The following is a 25,130-nucleotide window of genomic DNA, read 5'->3' on the forward strand; positions in this document are numbered from 1 at the left end:
CAACAATATTTCAATATCGATAGGTGATATTACAATTTGCGATGCATCTCTATTTCTATATATCCATCTGTATATCTATATCTATATACAAATCTCTCTCGAACCAGCGCAGAAAATGCACAAATACTAACGACGCTCTTCCGAGAGTCCCTAATGTCGGTAACATCAAGACCTTATGATTTAGCATTCCTCACCGCCCATGGAGTAGATGACAATGATTAATCTGCTGTCTCTCGTCACCTCGTATGTGATCGACTGAGATTACAGTGATAATGAGGCCTCTTCCATATAGTGTACACAGCCTTACCGGTTTCAGGGAGACGGTCTTTCAACTCATACTCTGGTAGTTGCCTTTCTGTCATACTGTGTACTTAGTAATGCAGCAGTACTACTAATAACAATAACCATATTCAGGAACGGGCTTTCTGATGTCAGTAGCAAAGTGTATTCTCTACATCTCTACAACTTGCCGATTAATCAATCGTTTGTTTTTCATATGAATAGATTATTTAGTCTATAAAACCTCATAAATAAGGAAAACGTCCATTAAGAGTCACTAGGGCATGAAGGGATGTCTTTGGATTGGCTTGCTTTGTCTGACAAGCAGCCAAGACCAACTAAAGTATCCCATGACCTGAAACAGAACTACATCCACCAAATAATTAGATACAATATTTCCATAAGGCATAAGCAGAAAGTTTGATGACTGTACGTATTAATAAATGGCTATTGTGATTCCTGGACCTCATGCCACATACAATAATTTAGTTACCATGATGACTATTCTATTACACCAAGCAATATCTCACACAACTCAATTATTTAGATTAAACATGTCCAAGTATCAAGCCACAGACATAAAACCAAACAGAAAACACATGAGCCAGGCCAATAATAATGATGACATCATCAAAAACTACGATGCCTATGCTAGCTCAGAATAGGCTAGTTTACAGCCGTTGTAGCACAGAGCAGTATTAGTTCATAGCACTGAACCATATTAGCTCATAGCTATAGCTTGCATACCCCTGGCCTCATTAGCCCAGAGACAGCGGTTTCGTGCGGCAGACCAGTAAGAATGTACAAGTTATTATTAAACAGAGTGATGTGGCACTCTGTCCTGGGCTGAATCGCAACGCTGGGGACGGCACAGACACACGGACACACTGGCTGAGCGGCCATGAGCTCCCAGCCCCTCTCCCGCAAAGTGTCACACATACGTGTGTGTGTGTGTGTGTGTGTGTGTGTGTGTGTGTGTGTGTGTGGCTATTATATTGCCCATGTTAAGACCGACGGGGTTAGCCTATAAAAAGACACAATAAAGATAGAGGAGAAGTGGAAAAACTACGACGTCAAGTCTGACACACGAAGCGCGTGGAGTTAAATAACGCGAGCGAAACCCGCCAACCGCCAGCACAGCTTCAGACGGAGGCCTTGTGTGACAGTGAGAGAGAGAGAGAGAGAGAGAGAGAGAGAGAGAGAGAGAGAGAGAGAGAGAGAGAGAGAGAGAGAGAGAGAGAGAGAGAGAGAGAGAGAGAGAGAGCAGTGAAAAACACCAAGTCACAGTCAGTCAAAACCATAACAAAAGTCTCCTGCGTCAATCAGAGAAAGGTTTTCCTCCCCGGGGCGTCTTGTGAAACAAGTTGAGACAATGGGAGTGCTCCGCCACGACCCACCAGCTGCTGCCTCGGTTTCACCGACTCATCGTCATCCTCCTCGTCATCGTCGCCACACTCTGCCAATCAATCACGCACCCTGACGTCCTCCTACTCTGTTATTGTTGTTGTTGTTGTTGTTGTTGTTGTTGACGACAGGGCATTGTTTACAGGCCACTCTCTGCACCGGCTTCTGTGCCCCTCTCCCCAGAAACACAGCGAGCCGCCAGGACGCAGAGTGCTCGTTTACCGTGACGAGGACGTCCGACGCAGAAGACCGAGTCCACCTTAACCACACAGCGAGTGTCAGGGTGACTACTGACTAGTAGCTCTGTCTGAGAACTGGGGGAAAGGGGAATCTTGTGTCTGTCACCAGTACTGCCACTGGTTTACAAAATAAATACAGCCTTAGTATTCATACAAAACACTGGTTTGGTGTGGTTGTTGTTTTGTTTTTTTTACATTCAGATGTTATGTAACTTTCCAGAAGTAGTGGACGGGCACCGTTAACATGCCAGCATGTGTGCTCACACTCAGAGGGGGCAGAAGCACTCTGTCTGCACACGTACTGGTGGAGGAATACGCTTCTGAAGACCAATGAGAAAAGACCCAGTGAGCTCCATGTGTCGGAACAGACATAGCGTCGGTGTATGCTCTTGGCAAACACTGCACACAGGGCTCTCTGGGCCGGGAGACCTCTTCCTACGAGCACGGAGTGAAGGCTTGAGTGAGCAGGGGGGGGGCCAGCGCAAAGCCTACCCCACAACGCCAGACTAGCGTCCCCCTTCTAGACCCCGAGTGGCCCTTCAACAGACGCCAGCCGCGACGTGAACATCCCACGTCGCTCAGGCCTGACCTCCCTGAACACACAGACCTATAAAATGTCCCGGGAGCCTTTCAAGTCTTCCCAGACTGGCTACAATCGGAGACAAATATACAGCGGCGGTGGTGGTTCCCAGACAAACACTTAGGGAGTATAAACCCCCACTGACAACCAGTTCTTAAAGGGGAAAGAGCATGCATGCCTTGTTGGGTGTTGTCTAACAACACCAGCATAACGAGGAATAGGAATTAAATGAGCCGATGCACATAAAGAGAGTGGGTGGGTGAGTGAGTGAGAGTGTTTGAGTGTGTGTTGTGTTTACATTTTTAAAGAAGTGTGAAGGTCCAACAGGAGAAACCAAGGTGTTGAAGGGGAACACCCTGTGGTGGTGAGGTAAGATGAGGTTAGATGTCACACTGCGTGATGAAATCACATTCATATCGAAAGACCGGAGGGGAAGGAGTAGGAATGGGAACTATTTTAGACTCAGTAATTCTCATCTGTTTTCTACTGAATGTGAAAGCCAAGAAGTGGTTTGGGTCCAATACAAAAAAACGGAGGTGCCTCATTGGCAGTGAGTGGAGGAAGACATCTTGAGGAGGTTGGCTTTTTGGGGGCGCTTCTGTCTGAATACCATTTAGTTCCAGACCAAGAACAATATTCATGTCACTTTCAACTGGATATATGATTACAAATGTGTGTACACATTGTAATTGCCGGCATGAGAGTTTGAAATGTATAAGGAAGTGTATCAGTTTTTGTAAAAGATCTGGTGAATATCTGACTGAAAACGCTTGATAATGAGCTTGGGTGGTCTGAGTGAACGTCGGCAAATCACTTCTTACATAAGTTTGTTTAGAGGGGGCCCCTCACCGCTCCAATATGGCGGCGTCGGGACGCCAACACACAGGAGCTGCCAATGCGGCATCCACGTTTCCATATGTACGGTTTCGGTACAGTTATTCATTTCGTTCACCGCGACAACGAACTGTGTGTAACACATCACCCCTGTCACAGTTCAACAGGTTCCTCGGTGGGAACTCACCGCATAGCCGTGCGTGTTGTTGTGCGTAAAGAAAGGGCTGAACTCTAAAACTTTCTGTCTATCCAACAATTTTGAAACACGGGGGGTAGTCGTTGTAGAAGCGTACACAAAATCTACGTACTTCCTCAAAATAAAAAGGAGGAAAACAATTAAGACGGAAACCGGGTGGACGACTGACAAGAGAAACCAGGCGATAAAAAGACAACACAATGTCCCGAGAAGCGGCTCCTGTCACTCTGGGCTACAGATGTGTGCGGCGGTCATCATAATGTCTGGGTGGAGGAGATGATGCCTGGATGTCTGGAGTACAACTGTTACACAACACAGTAACACAACACCTCTCTATAAGTGTGTTAACCCCCCTCCGCACTATCCATATCACCATGGACGACATGTTTACAGTGTTGACAGGGTCCCCCCCCCCGGCCCCAGCTCCACATTATTATTGACCGATCGTCGGGGGGATGGCGGTGGTGGTGGATGAAACATTACCTTTCGCAACGCTTGCACAAAGAGGCCTCTCCATTTGTGACTGTTCTCGTCACTCGAGAAGTCATATATGTGTTGAGGCTGCATGGCTGTGGCCGTGGTCCTGGGTGGGCTGTCAGCATCGGCCCCGGGTGAGACTCCTTGTGGGTGGGTGCGTCCAGGCACGGCGAGGGAAAGTCAACCAGCTCGCTGGCACGGAAAACCACCGTGTCGCTGAACCCGAACACGTCGAAGGGGGGGGTCGACTGGCGAGAGAACGACGGCTACATACGTACACGCACATGCATGGAGAGCCCGTGTCCCGCTAGCCGGAGCGGCTAGCCCCGCCGCTGTAAACACAGCGACGCGGCGGATGCTAGCAAAGGGGAGCTAGCTCGTTAGCCAATAACAATGTTGCTAAATGTGATGTGTGCGCTGCTTCGGCGCTAGCGGACGACGTTAGCGGGCTAGCGGACGACGCGCAGACGTTCCCTTCACTTCGATGTCATGTCACACAACACACAGGACACACTATAGTCTACCCGCTGGCGTGTAGACGTATCGCCACTACGCAGAAATACGCCAAGTACGGCTACAGGCCGACACCTGTAACGTTAGCAGGGCTAAGTTGGATTAGCCTGCTAACTGCTGCTGCTGCTGCTGCTGCTACAGGCTGCCGCTGGCCTCGGTGCGCTCCGAGTTATGTTGTGGCACACGACCCGTTCGCTTCCACGGAAAGCACACTTTCTCCGCCGTCCTTTACTCGGAATTCACTCATCTTCGCGGTAGCGGTCGATCGCGCGGTTCCGCGTAAAATCCAAGGATCGGGCAGTGCGACGCATGTACGTCCGCGGAGGTTCGGTGATGTTGCCCGGCCGAAATGTTTTTTTTTTTTTTTTTTTTTTTTGGTGTAGTTTCTCAAGTCGATGATGTTCGCACCAACTCTCTGACGGCCTTCCTCCCCTCGCTCCCTGGCGGCTCACTGTGCGCCCTGCGCAGCCAGCCGTCCAGCTGCTGTCACGCACTGCGCGTCGGCGTGACTCTGGACACATTGAACGGGCGAGAAGAGAGCTCTATTGTGGTCCGCCAGACACGTCTCCGTTATACTGTAAAAATAGTGTTTATAATCGTCTGTTTCATAAGTATATTTATGATGGAGTTATTTCGTATAAATGGATGGTCGTGTATTAGTGCGGAAACAAACCCACTACGAGCCATGCTGGAAAATTTGTTTTAATTTTCAGGAATGCCAATATAAAAAGCATATAAAAATAGAAGATAGGAGGTTATAAAGCTAATTTTTTTTAACAACATCGATTTGTGTCTGTAGGTCGCCCTCTAGCGGACACTCTTTGTAAAAGCAGTTATTCATTTAAATTGCATTTTCCCACCAAGACCACCGAAAGGCGGCCAAACTGTAGTGCTGAAACCACAAACATTCATGGCATTTGCAGCTATTCCGGGTTTGATCACAAACACATTTTTCATTTACAAAATAGCATCGTCATGAATCACAGACCAGATTCCAAGAGCACTTCTACACTGTAAACATTCAAAACAAGAGTCACTCAAGCCAATCAACAACCAAAGGCAACATAATCGTGAATTGCTAATATGTACAGCACCGTGAAGAATAATAAAAGCAATCACTATACACCTCTGTGTTGGAGTGTGTTCTCTCTCTCTCTCTCTCTCTCTAGGTCGAAATGTCCCTCCACCTCTCTCCCCCTCCCCCTTTCTCTCTCTCCCCCCTACAGGGCGAAGCGTCCCTCCACCTCGTCTGCGATCATCTCCCCGATGGCGAGGGAGGAGGTGGCGGCGGGGGAGGGGGCGTTGCGGACGTGCAGCACGCGGCTGGCCACGTCGCCCACAGCCGCCGTCGAACACGAAGTCGTCCACCAGGTTCCCCGCGCGGTCCAGTGCCTGGGCCCTCACCCCGGCCGGGCCCCTGAGGGACCCATGGGAAAACAATTAATGAGTTAAACATGTTTGTAAAAAAGTAATTATGGTTATAAAATATTAAACCATTCGCGGGTTATCAAACATTATGTTGTCAATAGTGATTTTCTTTTATTACTAGTAAAAATGTTGTAAACGGTATGGACATATTCAATATAATATGTTATACATTAAGAGTTATGTCCATGGGACTGTACCCTTGCTAGCCTTGTTCTCAGTGTTTTCTATACCTTCGCCACACACACACACACACACACACACACACACACACACACACACACACACACACACACACACACACACACACACACACACACACACACACACACACACACACACACACACACACACACACACACACACACTCTCTCTGTACAGTATGGTAGCTCCTCTACAGCGAACAATGTGCTGTAGACCACCAACAGAAGGAGTTTTTACCGCATGACGTCGCTGAGGGAGATCTCTGGGATGTATCTCTGCAGCAGTTTGACCTGGGCCCCGATGAACACTCCCCGGTACATCTCCCCCAGGCCGTACCGGATGTTCTTCAGGACTAGCCTCTGGAGGCCCCTGGCAGACACACAAACATCTGTTATATACGGTATGTGGGTCGACTTTAAAAGGTTCTGTCGGTAAGATAGAAGCGTTATATATATATATAGATTGTAGAGAGGTAGAAAGGCCATAGCCATCCTCAGGCTTTAGTAAACGGCAGGTAAACATGAGGAGTATAGAGGGAGGGGTATTTAGTTTGCTTCAAACTCTCTCTCTCTGCTCTCTTTCTCTCTCTCTCTCTCTCTCTCTCTCTCTCCTTACAAATCACAATTTGTAGACTCAAAGGACATGTTTCATTTAGTAGACGCTCTGATCCAAAGTGACCCACAGTGAACTGAGAGATGCATGTTATTGTGTTTGGGCAGGCTGGAGACACGGGGAATCGAACCCTGGTACCTTTCGGTCAAGAGTCAAACCCCTACACTATCCTAACGACACGTAGCATCGGTCGGATTCAGACCCGCTCGGCTAACACCGCTAGCGGCCGATGCCACCGATCCGCCCATTACCAAAGCACTTTCCAGATGAAGGACGGCTGGGTAAGCTTAGACACGCTAAACACCCCATCTCTTGTACCTGAAGGAGAGGGCATCTCCAAAGTCGCGCAGGTTAAAGTCAAACAGCTTGTATCCCTCTCTCTTGAAAGCCAGCACTGCGTTGGGCCCCAGCCAGATGCTGCCATCCATCCGCGGGGTGAAATGCACTCCGAGGAAGGGGAACCGGGGGTCAGGGACCTGCGGGGACAGAGTAGAGGGATCACGATGAGACGGGCCACGTAGCGGTGGCCTTGACCCGCCACAGCCACTCCCAGTGACGGGTCAACTGGTCAACTTCAGATCGACACACAGAGGAGTCCGTCTGACGGTGCTCTCAGGAGGCGGGGCTTGACCGTCCAAACTGATGGAAATACCTTTTTTTTAATAAAGTGACACTTTGAGGGCTGAGGGGGGTGGGAACCGGAGAAAATGTCATTTGATGCAAGGTCAATCGTTTGTTTGGGGTTGCCCTGAATCCATTAAGCTCTTTAAGTATGCGATTAGTATTAAACTCTTAAGCTATGAAACTAAATCTATTAAACTCGAAACGTATTCAAGTCAAAAGGATTCAACCCTCAATCCATTAAACTCAAAGTATTAAACTCTAAAACCATTCAGCCCTCAGACGTCTCCCCCCCCCCTCCTCCAGGGCCTCCCCCCAAGGGGCCTCCTGTCCAGGGACTCACGGGGTAGATGTTCCCCTTCACCAGGTAGTGTTTGTCGGGCTTCAGGACCAGGTAGTCCCCCCTGAAGGGCACGATGCGGGGCTCCGAGCTGCAGCCCGAGATCTGGGAGAGGCGGTCCGAGTGGAGCCCCCCGCACGTCAGCACGTAGCGACACCTCACCTCCGCACCCTGGGAACACACAAGAGGGTCGTCATGCCGACCGAAAGATGGCATGAGATCAACTTAAATGGACATCAGATGGGACGAAAAGTATGGAACTTTAACACAATAAACATCTCTCTCTCTCTCTCTCTCTCTCTCTCTCTCTCTCTCTCTCTCTCTCTCTCTCTCTCTCTCTCTCTCTCTCTCTCTCTCTCTCTCTCTCTCTCTCTCTCTCTCTCTCTCTCTCTCTCTCTCTCTCTCTCTCTCTCTCTCTCTCTCTCTCTCTCTCTCTCTCTCTCTCTCTCTCTCTCTCTCTCTCTCTCACACCTTACCTTTTTGGCTCTGATTGCTATTGGATATTTCAGCCCTGGAAGAAAAACAAAGCAGGAAGATGACCCATAGTCCGATATAACATAACAACAAACTTGTTTCTGTAACTCACTGATGCTCAGTAGCCGGGCCTTACCTTCACTGCTTCCTGCCTCACTCTCATTGGCCATGGCAATGTCATTCACCTCGTAGTTCGTCACCACCGTCCCACCCGCCTCCTCAAAGTCGGCGCCGTAGGACAGCGCCACCTGGCGCCAGTCCACGATGCCGGTGTAGGGGGAGTCCAGCGCCATGACCCCCTGCAGAGAACACAGGCAGTATCTACCCTCCGTCTGGCTCTCTGACATCCTCTGGTTCTGGTTTGGTGAGAACAGCGTCCTCATTTGCCACCTAGGTGGAGTGCGCCACTAGCTTGTGTGCATTTGCTACAGTGATTAGGAAAACTTGAGTTCTGCCTCAGGAAAGGGAAACTTTGGAGACAGGGAAGAAAAGTCTGAGCCTTTCATTTAGTAATGAAACTAAATGCCTGGCTGTGGTGTCTTGTAAACCCCTGAGCATTAAAACATTAATACAAACATTTTTAAAATAAATAGTTATCTTTCATGAGTGACTGCAGGTTCAAAGAGTTACGGCTCAATTCACCTTAAGACCGACAAAGGAACGGACACTATTCTCCACGAGGACATAACTATTACAAAGACCTCCGCACAGCCCCGTACCGGGAAGGGAGTCCTTTGTGGGGTCTCTTACCCTGCAGAAGGGCACAACCCCGTACCGGGAGGGGTGGGGCTCTTACCCTGCAGAAGGGCTCCCGCTCCCGGATTCCCTTGGCGTCCAGGATGCTGAGGTCACGCACGTTGTTCTGCAGGCCGCGCTCGTACAGCGCCTGCAGCCGGGGAACCTCCTCCTGGTCCACCGCCACGATCAGCTGACAGGAAGCACACGTCACCACACTGCCGAGACCATGGTCATTCGATTATCGCTCTGACCTCTGACATGCCACCGGGTGTGAGTGTGATTAGCCGTTACAAGCCTCGTTTGAAAATCTGCCCTTCCCTGTGCCTTAGTGACATCACAAGTGGGCGTGGCCACCTAGATGTGTGCTGGGTGGATAAGTCTACCAGCCTACCCAGTGGACTGTAGCAAATGTTGCTCATCTATCCATCATACATCTAGGTGGACACGCCAACTTGTGATGTCACTTACGTCTTCTTATGACAAATGTACTTATTGTAAGTCGCTTTGGATAAAAGCGTCTGCTAAATGCCCTAAATGTAAATGTAAATGTAATGTCACTTAAACACAGGAAAAGACAATGGCTAATCACACTCACACACACAGGATTCCCTGTGGGTTGTCCATGGGACTGCACCCTTGCTAGCCTTGTTCTCAGTGTTTTCTATACCTTCGCCACACACACACACACACACACACACACACACACACACACACACACACACACACACACACACACACACACACACACACACACACACACACACACACACACACACACACACACACACACACACACACAGTAAAACAAAACTTAGTTTAGTTTTGAACAACTAAACTAAACTAGTAGACTAGACAGCATGGGACAGTGGATGGTTCCATCGGAAGGTCCTGTCCAACAGTTGTTCGGACTTCTAAACTAAGGGGATGTGGGGAGTGTCGTGAGGCTGAGAGGCGAAGGCAGACCTTTCCACATCTCTTGTAGGGAAGACCTTTCCGGTCGCAGTAGTCGTAGGCCAGCGTGGCCCCGCGCACGCAGAGCCGGGCCTTCAGAGACCCCGGGGTGTAGTAGATGCCGCTGTGGATCACACCGCTGTTGTGGCCGCTCTGGTGGAGGGCTGGTGATGGTGCAGGTAGTGCAGACAGACAGGTGGACAGACAGGAGGACAGACAGTCAAATGATGGACAGGCAGGTACAGACAGACAGGAGTACAGACTGTCAAACGACAGACAGAAAGACAACACACAGTGACCAGTCCTTCCAAAACGACACCCAGTGGCTGTTCCTTAGCAACACACAGAGTGACCAGTCCTTAGCAACAGTACACACGGTGACCGGCCCTTAGCAACACAACACACGGCGACCGGTCCTTAGCAACAGCACACACACAGCTACCGGTCCTTAGCAACAGTACATACGGCGACCGGCCCCTTAGCAACAGTACACACACAGCTACCGGTCCTTAGCAACACTCACACAGCTCCTCCTCCTTCTCCAGCAGGACGAAGCGGAGGGAGGGGTGTCGGAGGATGAGCTCCCTCGCCGTCGCCAGGCCAACGATGCCGGCCCCCACCACCGCAACGTCGTAGGAGCTGGAGACACACAGGGGTCAGGGGTCAGGGGTCAACGTTAGAGGAGAAGCAGAGGAAAAGACAAGAGAAGCGGTTTCTGTTATTGATACAATATTTAGAAAGGTTATAAAGGAGTTTTTAGGTTTGCAAGGGACAACTGATTTGTTAAGGAAATCTTATTTGGGCTCTTATTTTGAAAGTCCTTCAGTATTTCTCCAGTGCCACAGCAGTGGTGTCTGTCCAACCCCAGATGTCACCATGCTCGCTACACGGACCCACGGGGTGAGGTTCACACCAACGCTCTCACCAATGAAAGGCAGACGCAGTGAGCGACGGAGGACACTCCCCACGTTATAGAAGTATGAGAATCAGGGTTATCGTCAGGATTCTTTGGTTCCTGGCCATATTTTCCCATGTGATTTACAGATGCTGCTTTCATAACAGTTGTGTAATACTATAAGTGTATTGACAGACCCCGAGATAAATAAGGAAATTGCAACATTTACTCTAATATAATGTATAAAATGATTTATACCACCCAAGGCCCCATTCCAATGCAAATCTCTCAATCGGCCAGACTTGCTAGGACCTGTTTTTCTTTTATTGTTCAATAGAATTGAATCTTAGAGTACTTAGCCTAAAGTGTAACAGGATCTGGATCCAATACGAACAGTCTGCTTTTAGCAGAATAGAAGACAGACTACAACCGTCACGTGACTCTTAACCCGTTGCCTGCCTCAACACATCCTGGTACAACAAGTCCATTAAACTTTGGGAGCCTAATTAAACACATATGAAGCACACATTCTTCTCCGACTACACAATTCTTCTCTTCTCTTCTTCTGACTACACATGTACACCGACTACAGAGATCTCAGCTTGTCAAAGTTGATTATTTCGACTAATTATATGATAATTATGCACACTAGCAAAGTGCAAAATTAGTTTTACTCAACAGCTATCACCATGGTTCCATATGCTTGATAAATAACCTTATGTATGTTTTTTGTGGTTATGTCATGTCTAACCCGGGTTAATAAGGGACCCAGATGTGATGATTTGCTGAAAAGGTTACGCAACATGACCGGGTGTGGAAACGTCCTTGGCGCGGAGTCGCGGACTAGTTGGGATCCTTCGCCTTTGCAGACATTCGTTATCGGCTTTACGTTATCGGCGATCAGCCCGAAAGCTGTCAGGCGATCGATCAACCCGAATCAAAGCCTGTGATTGCGCGACATTCGAACTCAATGGCTCTGTACAGTAAACATTTACCACTACAGGTACTCTCACTGTGTACTTTCTGACAGTGCGGGAGCGCTTACCTGTGGAGATATCTGGCGGTCATGCTGTGCGTCGCTCTGGGCTTCGCAGCGCCCACAACAGAGAGCAAAACCCGGATCATGTTCCCGGTGTTGTAACGCAACCGTGGAGCTACCGCTCACCACTCATCACAGCCAGGCGATTTGTTGTCTTATTGTTTTCTTCCTGTCTGTATGTCTGTATGTCTGTCTGTCTGTCGGTTTCACCGCCGGCGACGAGCTACGGGTGCGTTCCCATCCACATGGGGGCGTGGCCAGCCGTCAGCCAATCAGAGGACGCGTTTCCGCGACGTCGCAAAGGGTAAAGGTTCACAGACCGAGGATGTAAACAGTCACACTGGCCAGAGGACATGTGAGACCGTTTTTTTTATTTGCATTTGGTGTACTGTGTATCTCCCGTCTCTATGTACTGAACGTGTTGTGTGTGTTTTGTGGTTGTGTTTCCAGTTCGGGAACATGAGACTTTTATCCGCGGCGCTACGCAGCGGCTCTGTGTGGACGAGGGGCGGCAGCACCAGACACTTCTGGGGCTGGATCAATGCGGTGTTCAACAGGTGGGGAAGCATCAATACATGCATTAGTGTTGTTATTATTATCTATTATTATATTACATTATTAACACTTTACCTCATCGAATAAACGTTAGGCTCATGCGTGAGGGCGGTGTGTGCGTATTGTCGTTGATTTACACCTGCGTGTGCTGTCCGTGACCCCATGCAGGGTGGATTATGAGAGGATTAAGACCATCGGGCCGGACCGAGCCGCGGCCGAGTGGCTGCTACGCTGCGGGGCCAAAGTCCGGTTCCTGGGGTTTGAACGCTGGCATCACGACTACAACGCCCTGCCAACCGGGCCACTCGGCCGTTACAAGATCCAGGGCATCGACGCCACTGAGTCGTGCATCATGTACCGGGGATTTGATCATCTTGGTAAGTGTTACGGCTCCGAGGGGAATGCACGCCTCTGCCCGTGTAACCCAATCCCTGCTCTTGTAACCCATTCCTACAAGCTTTGTGTAACCTTTTGCACCTTTGAGGCAGCCTTCCACTTCTCATTTTAACTGTAAACTGTACTTTTACCCTTTTTAAAGAGGTGCAGTGAATGTATACTTTACATTAGACTAATTATAACTTATTTATAGGCCAGATTTAGGTTATGCTGAGCAATCACATGTCTAGGGTGGGCCTGTCCCACCACAGGCCCAATGGGGCCCACTACTGGTTGGACCAATATGGTTCAGTAGAACAGACCACACCTGATTCCAAAGTTGCAGGGTCCTCGGGGTGGGGGGTGGGGGGATCTGGTGAGTGTGAGCATGCTCAGTCCAGGGTCTGACATCAAACGGTGTGTCTCTGTGGTGTCCGGAGTCTGACGTTCCTACTGTTAAACGTGATCCCTGGTGAGGTGACTAGATAGCTAAAGAGGTGAAAGCACACCCCGTTCTCAGACTAATTATCTGAATGCTCCGACGGGACCGGGCTGTCTTACACCGGGACCTGGCCGCTGGTTTTCCTGGGATGACAGCGTTCCTGATGTCTTACCACAAGGCCTGAGAGAGGTTTAACACAGAGGGGAATTGGCTTCCATGTCATGTTTTGATTGTTGCTTCATTAATGTTTGATTAACCTTCACCATTCATTTTCACACTTTGCACATTGAAGTTAAAGTCTAATTCATAGAAGAAGAATCCACCTTATTGTGGTTGAGTGTGTCTCCCGGCCGACCCAGTGGACTGGAGCAACTGGTCGGCTTTTCCACACATCATAGAATCTAGGTGGACATGCCCGCTTGTGATGTCACCAAGTCACAGGTCAGATTTTGAAACGGCGTGTTGTTGCCTACCTAGTCACACTCAACACCTGCTGGCAACATAGGGGTCCTTTTATTTCCTAGCTGAGAAACAGTGGCCTTAGCTTAGCTTAGCTTAGCTTAGCTGAGTTTAGCTTACTTGTGCTCCTCCTGCAGACGGCCTGCAGCACCTGGAGGAGGTGAAGCTCATCCGGTGCGTCTACATCGAGGACGGCTGCCTGGAGAGGCTGAGCTCCACGGAGGTCCTGCAGAGCAGCCTGAGCAGCCTGGAGCTGGTGTCCTGCGGGAACGTCTCCGACAAGGGGCTCGTCGCCCTGCACAAGCTGGGGTGCGCTTTTACTTTGAAATGTACCCTTAAGGCTGAACAATTACAATTTGCATTTATTGTTCCCAGCAGTTTTTTTAATGATGTCCCATCCTATATCTCACTAAAGCGTGTTGAATACAGCATATGTGAAGATGAGAATAAAAAAAAAAAGATTATATAGGGATAACGTTAGCTTTTTTCCGTTAGTCGAGAGGTTCTGTCCTAAGTCCACCTCTAGGCATCTTCAGTTAGGGCATATTCAGATGCCCTAACCCCTATCTGCTCCTCAATGACATGTTAGCCACTTAGTCAGATAAAAGCACACACACACTAAATGAGTCAATCCATAGCAGTAGAGCAACATGGAGGCAGACTGACTGAGCGCGTGTGTCGTCGTTCCCCCCCCCCCCCCCCGTCCCCCCGTCCACAGGAACCTGCAGCGTCTGGTCCTCAGTGACCTCCCGGGGGTGAAGGACCGGGACCAGACCCTGGAGAGACTGAAGACCGCCCTGCCCAAACTGGACATCACAGTTGACCTCTGACCTCGTTCCCGTTTAGACCATATCACATGAGCGGCCTAGAGCGCGGCGTTGACTACACACACACTCACACCGCATACGTTGAGCCATGACGGCAGGAGGAAAGGACAGTCCACTTAGAGCAATAAAATCATAGATCCTTCCATATATGTGCCATTTAAAGAGATGTCGTTTTCAGTTGTGTTTTGAGCTAAACTGGTAGGGATCAGTTTACAACCGAGGTGGTTGTGGTCTTTGGAGATTGTGTGACAAGCATGACATGATGACGTTTTTTTGCACATCAACGGCGTGAAGCGCCGTGTGTTTTAGTTGCCATGGAGACCAGAGCTTGGCCAAGCAGCTCTGAAATTATTTAAGGACGCATATATTTAGTGGCGCGATTTGAATTGCACTTTATAGACGAGTTGACGCCAAAGACTTCGGTAGACACTACTACTGTGGTTTTATTATATTTTTAACATACAAAGTAGTAATAAAGTATACAACTGCAATTTATTCTGAGTATAAGAGTATATTTTAGAAAGGTTTGTGAGGGGAAAAACAGGGATTACAGATTAATTTGGCATTGGTAAATGATCCACAGCCAGAGGGAAATGAGTTCTTTAGCACCATTGACGGATATATGTGAGGGTGATCGTGTGACAACATGAGCGAAATGTTTTGTGAACTGATGATTTATTTCCCTCCTGGCTGAAAATAAATGTGTTTTTTTTAAATAAGTGGATTTCCCACATTTCTCTCCTTTTCTAGAATGGCAGTTTGGAAGTCTGGAATGATTGATGATTTGGTGGAGTGACGAATGGCCAGTCAGTCGACATGGAGATGGGACAACACAGATGAACTAGGGTTTCACAAACACAATAACCCCGCCCCCAAAAGATCATTACGTTCAAGTTTACATTTTAACTGAAATGTCCAAACTCTTCTGTATGGTATTCCTGATACTACTTTAAACAACCTGTATCATCCTCTAGAACATTTAAGGTATTACCAAACACCCATCCCTCTTACAGAGTCTGTTATATTTATATATAAAAACATACATTTGGCAAACAGGAAAGGCAGTGTATTCTCTCCCTCTCTTCCTCAGTCTACTGAGAAAACCTACAAGCAGAGCATCACTTGCTCATTGTAAAAACACAAAGCGTTTCATATAGAAACTCAACCACGGCCAAACACAGGCAGCGTTCCTATCTGGCAGAGTGCATAGAGTGACGACGTCACACCCGAGTGACGCGGCAATAACCCAAAGTATAAAAAAAAAAAACCCACTATGGAAATTGAACCATCTTGCTTGCCGTAGAAAGGTGCCAATGCAAGTCGTTTCCTGAGGATGACAGGAAGTGGGTTCTGTTAAAAGTATTGATTGTAAACTCCGACATGGAGCGGTGTTCCAGTGGAGATGCTGAACTGGTCTTCGGGTTGAGATGTGTTGCAACTAGAATCTATTTAGATTATAGTACCTGATTTACTTTAGCTGTCAGGTGGGTAATCCACTTTGGAGATGCAGTTGGTCGATCTAGTTTAGTTGTTGGATAGGTGGAACTAGTTTAGATGTCCTCTAGTCGATCCAGTTTAGACGTGGAGAGTAGGTGATTGGATTTATGTGCCGGGTGTCTGAACAAGTTAGCTGGAGATGAAGCTGTTTAGATATTGGGTAGGTGGTAGTTGAACCGGTTTAGATGTTGGGTAGGTGGTAGTTGAACCGGTTTAGATGTTGGGTAGGTGGTAGTTGAACTTGCGCAGGTTGTTGTAGTACTTCCTGTTGTCCAGAGCAGGGAAAATACTGCTTCCTGTGAGCTGTGGCAAATACTGCAAGAAGAACAGATCAAAGCTACCATTAAACTCCAGCAGGAATTTAAACTCCTGTCGGAGAACTTCCTGAATGAAGAATATTAGCAGAAAAATAAACTGTGGTCAAGGATGTCAAAGTCCTCCTTTGTATACCACACATGTAAATCCAATACAGAAAGTGTTATGATTTGAGGGGGGGGGGGGGGTGACGCGGGGATTTGAGTGACGCACCCCTGGGGGGAGGTGCTTGCGGGGAAGCCGGGGCCTCTTATTGGTGGAGCGCTCGTGCTCCCTGGAGCTGCTCTTCTCCCGCAGACTGTCGAAGTAGTGATGCTCCAGGAGCTGCTCACAGGTCAGCCGCTCAGAGGGGTCCATCCGGAGGCAGCCCTGCAACACCACACACCAGATTACACACCCCGATTACACAGACTACACACCATATTACACAGGGTACACACCACATTGCACGCCCGGTTATACAGATTACACACCAGGTTGTACAGATCTAGATGCAGCACTAGATGACACACCACCTCTTTCAGGTCACACACCAGATCATTCAGATTATACATTTCGAGTAAACACTCAGATTACACTTTCAGATTACACACCCAGATGTGATTTTATATATTATGTTTATGTACAAATTAGATGTCTATATTACACAGCAAGATTACACATTCAGATGACACATTCTGAAGGGACACCCAGATTACATTCAGACCACACACACCCAGATTACGTGCACACCTTGCACATCCACACCTCCACGTCCACACCTCCACGTCCACACCTCCACGCCCAGATCACTCACACCCACAACCCCTGCCTTACCTTCATGAGGCTCATGGCCTGGTGAGACACCTGGGCGTACTTCTGCTCCAGAGGCTCCTGCAGAGACACAGTCAAGAGGACATTCTGGATTATTCCATTGTGGCGGAACACCAGTTCAGAAACGGGTTTGGAATGAGAGAGAACGTCGTCTAATGTGTATCGCGTAACAGACGCTACCCACCACGTCCAGCGGCTCTGGGAGGGAGACTCCGCTGAAGAACTGGTTGCTGCTGAACACCTGCTGGTGGCGGGGAGTCAGGTCGCCTGTGGATGACATCACAGGTTCCGTTCAAAGTCAAAGCGTGCGTGCGTCCGTGTGTGTGTGTGTCCGGGGCGTACCCAGGGTCTTCTGGATCAGGTACAGCTGGTCCATGTCCGACTTCCCGGGCCAGGGGGGGGTCCCCGACAGCAGCTCTGCGAACACGCAACCCACCGCCCAGACGTCCACCGGGGGCCCGTACTGCGTGTCCCCCACCAGCAGCTCCGGGGCCCGGTACCAGCGGGTCGCCACGTAGTCCGTGTAGTAGTCACTGGGGCCGGCTGGGCAGAGAGGTCAGAGGTCAGGCTAGGGGTCTGTGCTGCTAAAGGTCTGTTCTGTTAAAGGTCCGCTCTGTCTGATTGGTTAGGGGAATCCATCTTGCCTGTCAATCACAGGACCGGGACATGCAACACTTTTCAATAGTGGAGAAACAGCGGGAAGGAGGGAGATGAGATGTTTTTTTGGTTGTTTAGTTTCAAAAACTTGGTCTCTTCTGCTCTCTCTCTCTTTACAACTATCGATTCTTACCGCCAGCACCTTTAATAATGAGCCTCATCAACAACTTCAGCACTATAAGTGATAAGCAAATGCTAATAATGCCTGTATCCAACACACTGATGAATCTGCTGTTTAAACTTTAAACTCAGTCGTCAGATTCCGAAAAATAAATGGCGATACATGGTGTTTCATTAGTTGTATTTACTATTCAGTTTGTCCACCAGGTGGCGGTGTGAAGGATACTCACTGAGGATCCTGGCGAAGCCGAAGTCGCAGAGTTTGATGACTTGGTGCTTGGTGATGAGAATGTTCTCAGGCTTCACGTCCCTGTGAATACACTGAGACACACACACAACACAGTGAATACACAGACACACACAACACAGTGAACAACACTACACTGAGAAACACACAGTCACGTCCCTGTGAATACACACACACACACACACACACACACACACACACACACACACACACACACACACACACACACACACACACACACACTATTTGCCAGTGTTCAATACTTTAACCATTTCAATTCATTGTATTATGATTAGTGATTAGGATTTTCATTAATCAAGTGCTTTCTTCCTGTCTTCCCTCTGGAGTCTGGGAACAGGAGCGCCAACATTCAGCCACTGAAGAGCTCATTCAGCACGGGCTCACTTGTTGTTTGGAGGGCCATCGCTGGGCTGAAGGGGGGTGTGTGTGTGTGTGTGTGTGTGTGTGCGTGTGTATGTGTGTGTATGTGTGTGTGTTCTGTGTATATGTGAATGTGTGTTCTGTGTATATGTGAGTGTTCGTGTGTGTATGTGTGCCTTGTGTCTTATGTCTGTGTCTGTGTGTGTGTGTGTTCGTGCATGTGCGCGTGTGCGTGTGTGTGCCTGTGTGTGTGTTCATGTGTGTGCGTGCGGGCATGCGTGTATGTGTGTGTGTGTGTGTGGGCCTGTGGAGTTTGTCTTGTCCAGTGATACATTAACTGCTGGTCAGTCAGGGAGAAGGAATTCTTGTAAAAGCGGGACAGTAAAAACACTGGCTTAGTGGGAGGAGACGGGGGAGGGAGAGAGTGAAGGGGGGAGGGAGAGAGTGAAGGGGGAGGGATGGAAGTAGGGGAGAAGAGGGGAGTAGAGGGGAGGGAGAGAGTGAAGGGGGGAGGGATGGAGTGAAGGGGGAGGGATGGAAGTAGGGGAGAAGAGGGGAGTAGAGGGGAGGGAGAGAGTGAAGGGGGGAGGGATGGAGTGAAGGGGGGAGGGATGGAGTGAAGGGGGAGGGATGGAAGTAGGGGAGAAGAAGGGAGGGAGGGGAGGGAGAGGGAGGAGACGAGGACACTGTGAGTAGGTTTTTAACTGGGAGCGAAAATGCTGCAAATAAAAATGTCCCCTATTCATGTTGTCAAATAAAAAACCCACACAAAAGAAAGAAATAAGAGAAAGAGCGTAAGAGAAAGTGAGAGAGGGAGAGAGAGAGAGGGAGACAAAGAGGGACAGACGTGCCGACTGGTTCTTACGTTTTGTTTGTGGCAGAAGTTGACGGCCTGTAGCGTCTGCCAGGTGATGTTCCTCACCAGCTGCTCTGGAGCCCTGGAGAACCACACATCCCACTCCATCGTTCAGCATGTTCCTCAGAAAGACACCGCCTGAACCAGGCTACCACCCACACCCGCTACGAGGAGCAGACCAACGACAGCTCTCCATCACCTCCACTTACTGTCGCCATGACAACCAACTACAGCTCTCCATCACCTACACTTACTGTCGCCATGACAACCAACTACAGCTCTCCATCACCTCCACTTACTGTCGCCATGACAACCAACTACAGCTCTCCGTCACCTACACTTCCTGTCGCCATGACAACCAACTACAGCTCTCCATCACCTACACTTCCTGTCGCCATGACAACCAACTACAGCTCTCCATCACTTCCACTTACTGTTGCCATGACAACCAACTACAACTCCCCATCACCTACACTTACTGGCTCCATGACAACCAATTACAGCTCTCCATCAAATACACTTACGGTCGCCATGACAACCAACTACAGCTCTCCATCACCTACACTTCCTATCGCCATGACAACCAACTACAGCTCTCATACACTTCCGATCGCCATGACAACCAACTACAGCTCTCTGATCTACCTACTCTTCCTGACGCCATGACAACCAACAACAGCTCTCCGGCACTTCCTGATGCCATGACAACCCAACGACCAACGCTCTAATGCTACCAACTACAAGCGTGCCGATCCATCCAGTAGTCGTCAGTACTAGTAGTCATCAGCGCTAGTAGTCGTCAGCAGCTGTGTTGGTAGTCTTGTTGGTGGTTGGTTGTCATGGAGGGAGTAGGTGTCAACACCTCATCTGGAGTTCAGGAGGAAAACAAAACCACTGAACTCCTTGTTCCCCCCCCCCCCCCCCTCTGCTCCAACCCGTCTCCCCCCCAGAGCCTCTCTCTGCAGGGCCCGGGCGGCAGAGAGAGACGGGGCCCAGCTATTGTGAGGGCCGCTATATGGGCCCAGGACACAGGAGCTGTATTGATTCAGGGGCCATCTATCAGTGTCGCCCAGGGCAACGGCTAAATCGGGCCCTGAGACTGCCGATTAATAGAGGGGGGGGGAGGGGGGAGATAAATAGTTCTTAGGCAGTAAAATATGAGAGGAGGAGAGACGTGTTTGGGGGGGGGGGGGGGGGGGGGGTGAGTAGGGCATTCTGGGAGGGCATCACTGTAAACATTCCACAGTGCGCTGGCTGGTTACCGTGGAGATGGCCATGTAACATCAGGGGGGCTAAAATAGCAGCAGTAATATTAGTGGGGTGTGAGTTGGGGAGGAAAGGAAGGAGTGAGACGTCTCTGAGCTCTCTCTACAGGAGTGAGACATCTCTGAGCTCTGTCTAAAGGAGTGAGACATCTCTGAGTGGCTGGAGTGTACAAACACGTATTCCAAGACAAAGACTAATCCAATATTAATGGCCTTCTCTGAATACTATTAGTGTTAATTATAATGCTAATATTCGTTTTTAGTTTTTTGTTGTTTTAGTTCAATTTGATTACTCTTTATCTTCAGAGCTCGACTTCATTAAGCGATTTGTCGGTGGGCTGGATTTACCAAAATAAAAGCATGCTCTGTTCGCAGCAGGCTCATGCGTTCTGTGCCTGCAGGTCACATGGGTCCCTGTGTGTGGGGGCTCAGGTCTTTGTTTTAGAGGTTAGTGCTGGCGGTCCTACCCTCTGGGGTAGTGGTCTTTGTGTCAGAGGTTAGTCCTGGTGGTCCTACCCTCTGGGGTAGTGGTCTTTGTGTCAGAGGATAGTCCTGGTGGTCCTACCCTCTGGGGTAGTGGTCTTTGTGTTAGAGGTTAGTGCTGGCGGTCCTACCCTCGTGGGGTAGTGGTCTTTGTGTTAGAGGTTAGTCCTGGTGGTCCTACCCTCTGGGGTAGTGGTCTTTGTGTTAGAGGTTAGTGCTGGTGGTCCTACCCTCTGGGGTAGTGGTCTTTGTGTCAGAGGTTAGTCCTGGTGGTCCTACCCTCTGGGGTAGTGGTCTTTGTGTTAGAGGTTAGTGCTGGTGGTGGTCCTACCCTCTGGGGTAGTGGTCTTTGTGTCAGAGGTTAGTCCTGGTGGTCCTACCCTCTGGGGTAGTGGTCTTTGTGTTAGAGGTTAGTGCTGGTGGTGGTCCTACCCTCTGGGGTAGTGGTCTATGTGTTAGAGGTTAGTCCTGGTGGTGGTCCTACCCTCTGGGGTAGTGGTCTTTGTGTTAGAGGTTAGTGCTGGCGGTCCTACCCTCTGGGGTAGTGGTCTTTGTGTTAGAGGTTAGTCCTGGTGGTCCTACCCTCTGGGGTAGTGGTCTTTGTGTTAGAGGTTAGTGCTGGTGGTCCTACCCTCTGGGGTAGTGGTCTTTGTGTCAGAGGTTAGTCCTGGTGGTCCTACCCTCTGGGGTAGTGGTCTTTGTGTTAGAGGTTAGTGCTGGTGGTCCTACCCTCTGGGGTAGTGGTCTTTGTGTTAGAGGTTAGTCCTGGTGGTGGTCCTACCCTCTGGGGTAGTGGTCTTTGTGTTAGAGGTTAGTGCTGGCGGTCCTACCCTCTGGGGTAGTGGTCTTTGTGTTAGAGGTTAGTCCTGGTGGTGGTCCTACCCTCTGGGGTAGTGGTCTTTGTGTTAGAGGTTAGTCCTGGTGGTGGTCCTACCCTCTGGGGTAGTGGTCTTTGTGTTAGAGGTTAGTGCTGGCGGTCCTACCCTCTGGGGTAGTGGTCTTTGTGTTAGAGGTTAGTCCTGGTGGTGGTCCTACCCTCTGGGGTAGTGGTCTTTGTGTTAGAGGTTAGTCCTGGTGGTGGTCCTACCCTCTGGGGTAGTGGTCTTTGTGTTAGAGGTTAGTGCTGGCGGTCCTACCCTCGTGGGTAGCGGTCCAGCTCGTTCAGCACCGTGTGGTCGCAGTACTCGAACACCAGGTGCAGCTTCCTCTTACGGCGGAACACCTCCAGCAGGTTCACCAGGTTGGTGTGTTTCAGTTGCTGCAACCGGGGCGCGCACACACACACACACACACACACACACACACACACACACACACACACACACACACACACACACACACACACACACACACACACACACACACACACACACACACACACACACACACACACACACACTTTTATCCAAAGCAACTTACATAATTATCAGAAGAAAGAGAAACAATATATCGGTTGTTACATGTCGGTACAGTAAGGATGTTCATAGAACCAAGAGCCAAGTAACAATCGCTAGGTTAACCCGTTCCCTGTATACACAAATAAACAAAGATGGCTAGGATCAGATGCTACACAATACTATTAGTACTATTTTTAAGTGCAAGGACGTACGACATACATAGGTGCATAAGAGGGGTGTGTGGGGGGGGGGGGGGGGGGGGGGGGGGGGTAAAGGGGGAGGCTATGCAGAGTCTAGGTGAACACAAACACACACACACACACACACACAAACTTTGGTGTGCTTCACCGTAGAATAAAAAAACAAAAAACAAGATGGCACTATCTAAATCGAAATCCGTAGGCCGGCCATGCGCAGTGTACGGGCTTTCATGTCAGATGAAAACCTGTATGTAAATGAGCGTCTTTGATTGGGGAAAAAGAGGAAAATTAAAGAGATGGTGTGATAAACATGCGGTCGCCCCTGGCAACCGGTTCCTTCTATCCCGTCTGTTGTGAGCGCCTCAGTGTGTGTGTGTGTGTTCCCGTAAAACTACTACTAATAATAATAAAATAAATCTTTATTTTAAACGTATAAACTTATATTAGTTTAAGCTTACAGCTCAGATAGGTTCATATTGGGCTAGAATGACTCATTCTGGCCCAATATTATTTGAGTCATAAAGAATGACTCAAATAAAAATAAAAAAATAAAAATAAAACAAATATAACGAATATAGATGACAGACTTGGTGTATAAAAGAGGTTTCCTCGTGGAGGCCAGGAATCATGACGACCTCCGGAGCGGAGCGTCTTAACAAGGAGAGGGGACGCAGCGTCTTAACGAGGAGAGAGGACGCAGCGTCTTAACGAGGGAACAGGACGCAGCGTCTCAACGAGGAGACAGGACGCAGCGTCTTAACGAGGGGACAGGACGCAGCGTCTCAACGAGGAGAGAGGACGCAGCGTCTTAACGAGGGGACAGGACGCAGCGTCTCAACGAGGAGAGAGGACGCAGCGTCCTAACGAGGAGAGAGGACGCAGCGTCTCAACGAGGAGAGAGGACGCAGCGTCTCAACGAGGAGAGAGGACGCAGCGTCTCAACGAGGAGAGAGGACGCAGCGTCTTAACGAGGAGAGAGGACGCAGCGTCTTAACGAGGAGAGAGGACGCAGCGTCTTAACGAGGGGACAGGCCTCTCTCAAACAGCACGAGCTCAGATCCTAACGAGGATGTTATAATAACATGATATTATTATCATGTTATTATAACGTGATAATAACATCATCCAGAGAGGAACATAGTCAGATCATATCAGACAGGGTTGACGTCACATATTTAGAAGGGAAGCAGTAGGCAATAACAATCTTGCAAAATGAACAAAATAAAGTAGATCTGCCAATTAAAATTAATACTTATATTAACACAACTAATTAACACTGCAAATGTATTGTATAAAGGAATTTCCATCCCGTCCGTATTCACACGTGATTATACTCGGTCTATACCCGGTATTGTTATTATATTATTGACTCCACGATCTACCGTCAGTGTTTTCTTTAACCTTTGTGTCTTAAAGAGGTTATTTCCCGCCTACCTTGAGCATCCGAATCTCACGCAGGGCGATCTTGCGTATCACCGGGTCGTCCTCCGACTCCACGAACTTCTTGATGGCGACCACCTGGCCGGTGTCCTTGTTCCGGCACTTGAACACCACGCCGTACGAGCCCTCACCGATCTTCCCCATCTTCTCGTACTTCTCCATGACCAGGACCACAGGCGGACCTCCGAGGGGACCGATCCGACAGGCGGACCTCCGAGGGGACTGATCCGACAGGCGGACCTCCGAGGGGACTGATCCGACAGGCGGACCTCCGAGGGGACCGATCCGACAGGCGGACCTCCGAGGAGACTGATCCGACAGGTAGGCGTCTTCTGCGGGATGAAATGTAAACACACACCGGCGGAGGATGAGGTCGGCCTACAGGATGAACTCAACCACTTTTAGAGGACAGGCTGTGCTCACACACACACACACACACACACACACACAAGTGTGTGAGCAGCCTGAACATCAACACAAAACGACGCGCCTCAGATCAAAGTGGCCCCAGATATGCACGCGACGTTCCACTCGCGTCCCGACGGATCGCGCAACTCAACATTTCCAACGCGGAGTGTTTGAGATGGACGAGGTGCGGGCACCGGTGCGTATTGACGGTCAGGCAAATCAAAGTGTCCCCCCTCTACCGGTCCGGGATACCGACCCAACTCCCCCGACCGTAACATTCTCCACACTTTAATACACAAGGCAGACTCTGAAGGCCTATGCATAAACCGTTACAGCTCCGATAATAATCAATACGCCAACCCAAAGTTGCACCCTAATAACAGCCTGATGCACCTTTAAAGATTATAAACAATCCATATTAAGCTCGGACCTCGGTCAATGCATGATGACTTAAAATTCATCATTGTCGTTTTTGTGAAACCTCCGCTACTTACCGAGTAGCGGTGCGGTGCAGAGTCGTCGTCGGACGCGCTTCAGGATCCGTCGGAGGAGGACAGCTCAGCCACACGGAG

At 49.3% G+C, this 25,130-nt stretch overlaps 4 protein-coding genes across 4 annotated transcripts in view; 1 reads left to right on the forward strand and 3 right to left on the reverse strand.

Annotated features, from left to right (window-relative positions):
- sos2 (son of sevenless homolog 2) overlaps positions 1-5,478 on the reverse strand; it is a 32,470-nt gene extending 26,992 nt beyond the window's left edge. Inside the window, 1 exon segment of the mRNA XM_084482611.1 lies at positions 4,016-5,478. Coding sequence (XP_084338737.1) covers positions 4,016-4,099 — 84 coding nt within the window. The 5' untranslated portion in view covers positions 4,100-5,478.
- Positions 5,479-5,667: 189 nt separating this feature from the next.
- l2hgdh (L-2-hydroxyglutarate dehydrogenase) lies at positions 5,668-12,049 on the reverse strand. Its single transcript, XM_084482612.1, is given in 11 exon segments — positions 5,668-5,862; positions 5,864-5,939; positions 6,389-6,520; positions 7,082-7,239; positions 7,728-7,895; positions 8,201-8,235; positions 8,335-8,497; positions 8,995-9,126; positions 9,900-10,051; positions 10,411-10,526; positions 11,828-12,049. Coding segments are annotated over 11 exon segments (1,332 nt in total). The 5' UTR covers positions 11,908-12,049; the 3' UTR covers positions 5,668-5,742.
- A 68-nt stretch (positions 12,050-12,117) lies between these two features.
- Positions 12,118-15,190, forward strand: dmac2l (distal membrane arm assembly component 2 like). Its single transcript, XM_084482104.1, has 5 exons — positions 12,118-12,176; positions 12,272-12,378; positions 12,545-12,753; positions 13,790-13,961; positions 14,371-15,190. Exons 2-5 carry the CDS (start codon positions 12,281-12,283, stop codon positions 14,480-14,482), a joined length of 591 nt encoding a protein of 196 aa, XP_084338230.1. The 5' UTR covers positions 12,118-12,176; positions 12,272-12,280; the 3' UTR covers positions 14,483-15,190.
- Positions 15,191-16,189: 999 nt separating this feature from the next.
- cdkl1 (cyclin dependent kinase like 1 (CDC2 related kinase)) lies at positions 16,190-24,312 on the reverse strand (the record flags this gene model as incomplete). The annotated part of the gene is made up of 9 exons (XM_084481911.1): positions 16,190-16,291; positions 16,505-16,660; positions 17,108-17,164; positions 17,289-17,371; positions 17,447-17,647; positions 18,112-18,202; positions 19,375-19,447; positions 22,250-22,371; positions 24,145-24,312. 9 exons carry the CDS (start codon positions 24,310-24,312, stop codon positions 16,190-16,192), a joined length of 1,053 nt encoding a protein of 350 aa, XP_084338037.1.
- Positions 24,313-25,130: the final 818 nt, after the last annotated feature.

This window comes from Micromesistius poutassou, assembly GCF_964030765.1.
Source record: "Micromesistius poutassou genome assembly, chromosome: 17".
Classification (NCBI taxonomy): domain Eukaryota; kingdom Metazoa; phylum Chordata; class Actinopteri; order Gadiformes; family Gadidae; genus Micromesistius; species Micromesistius poutassou.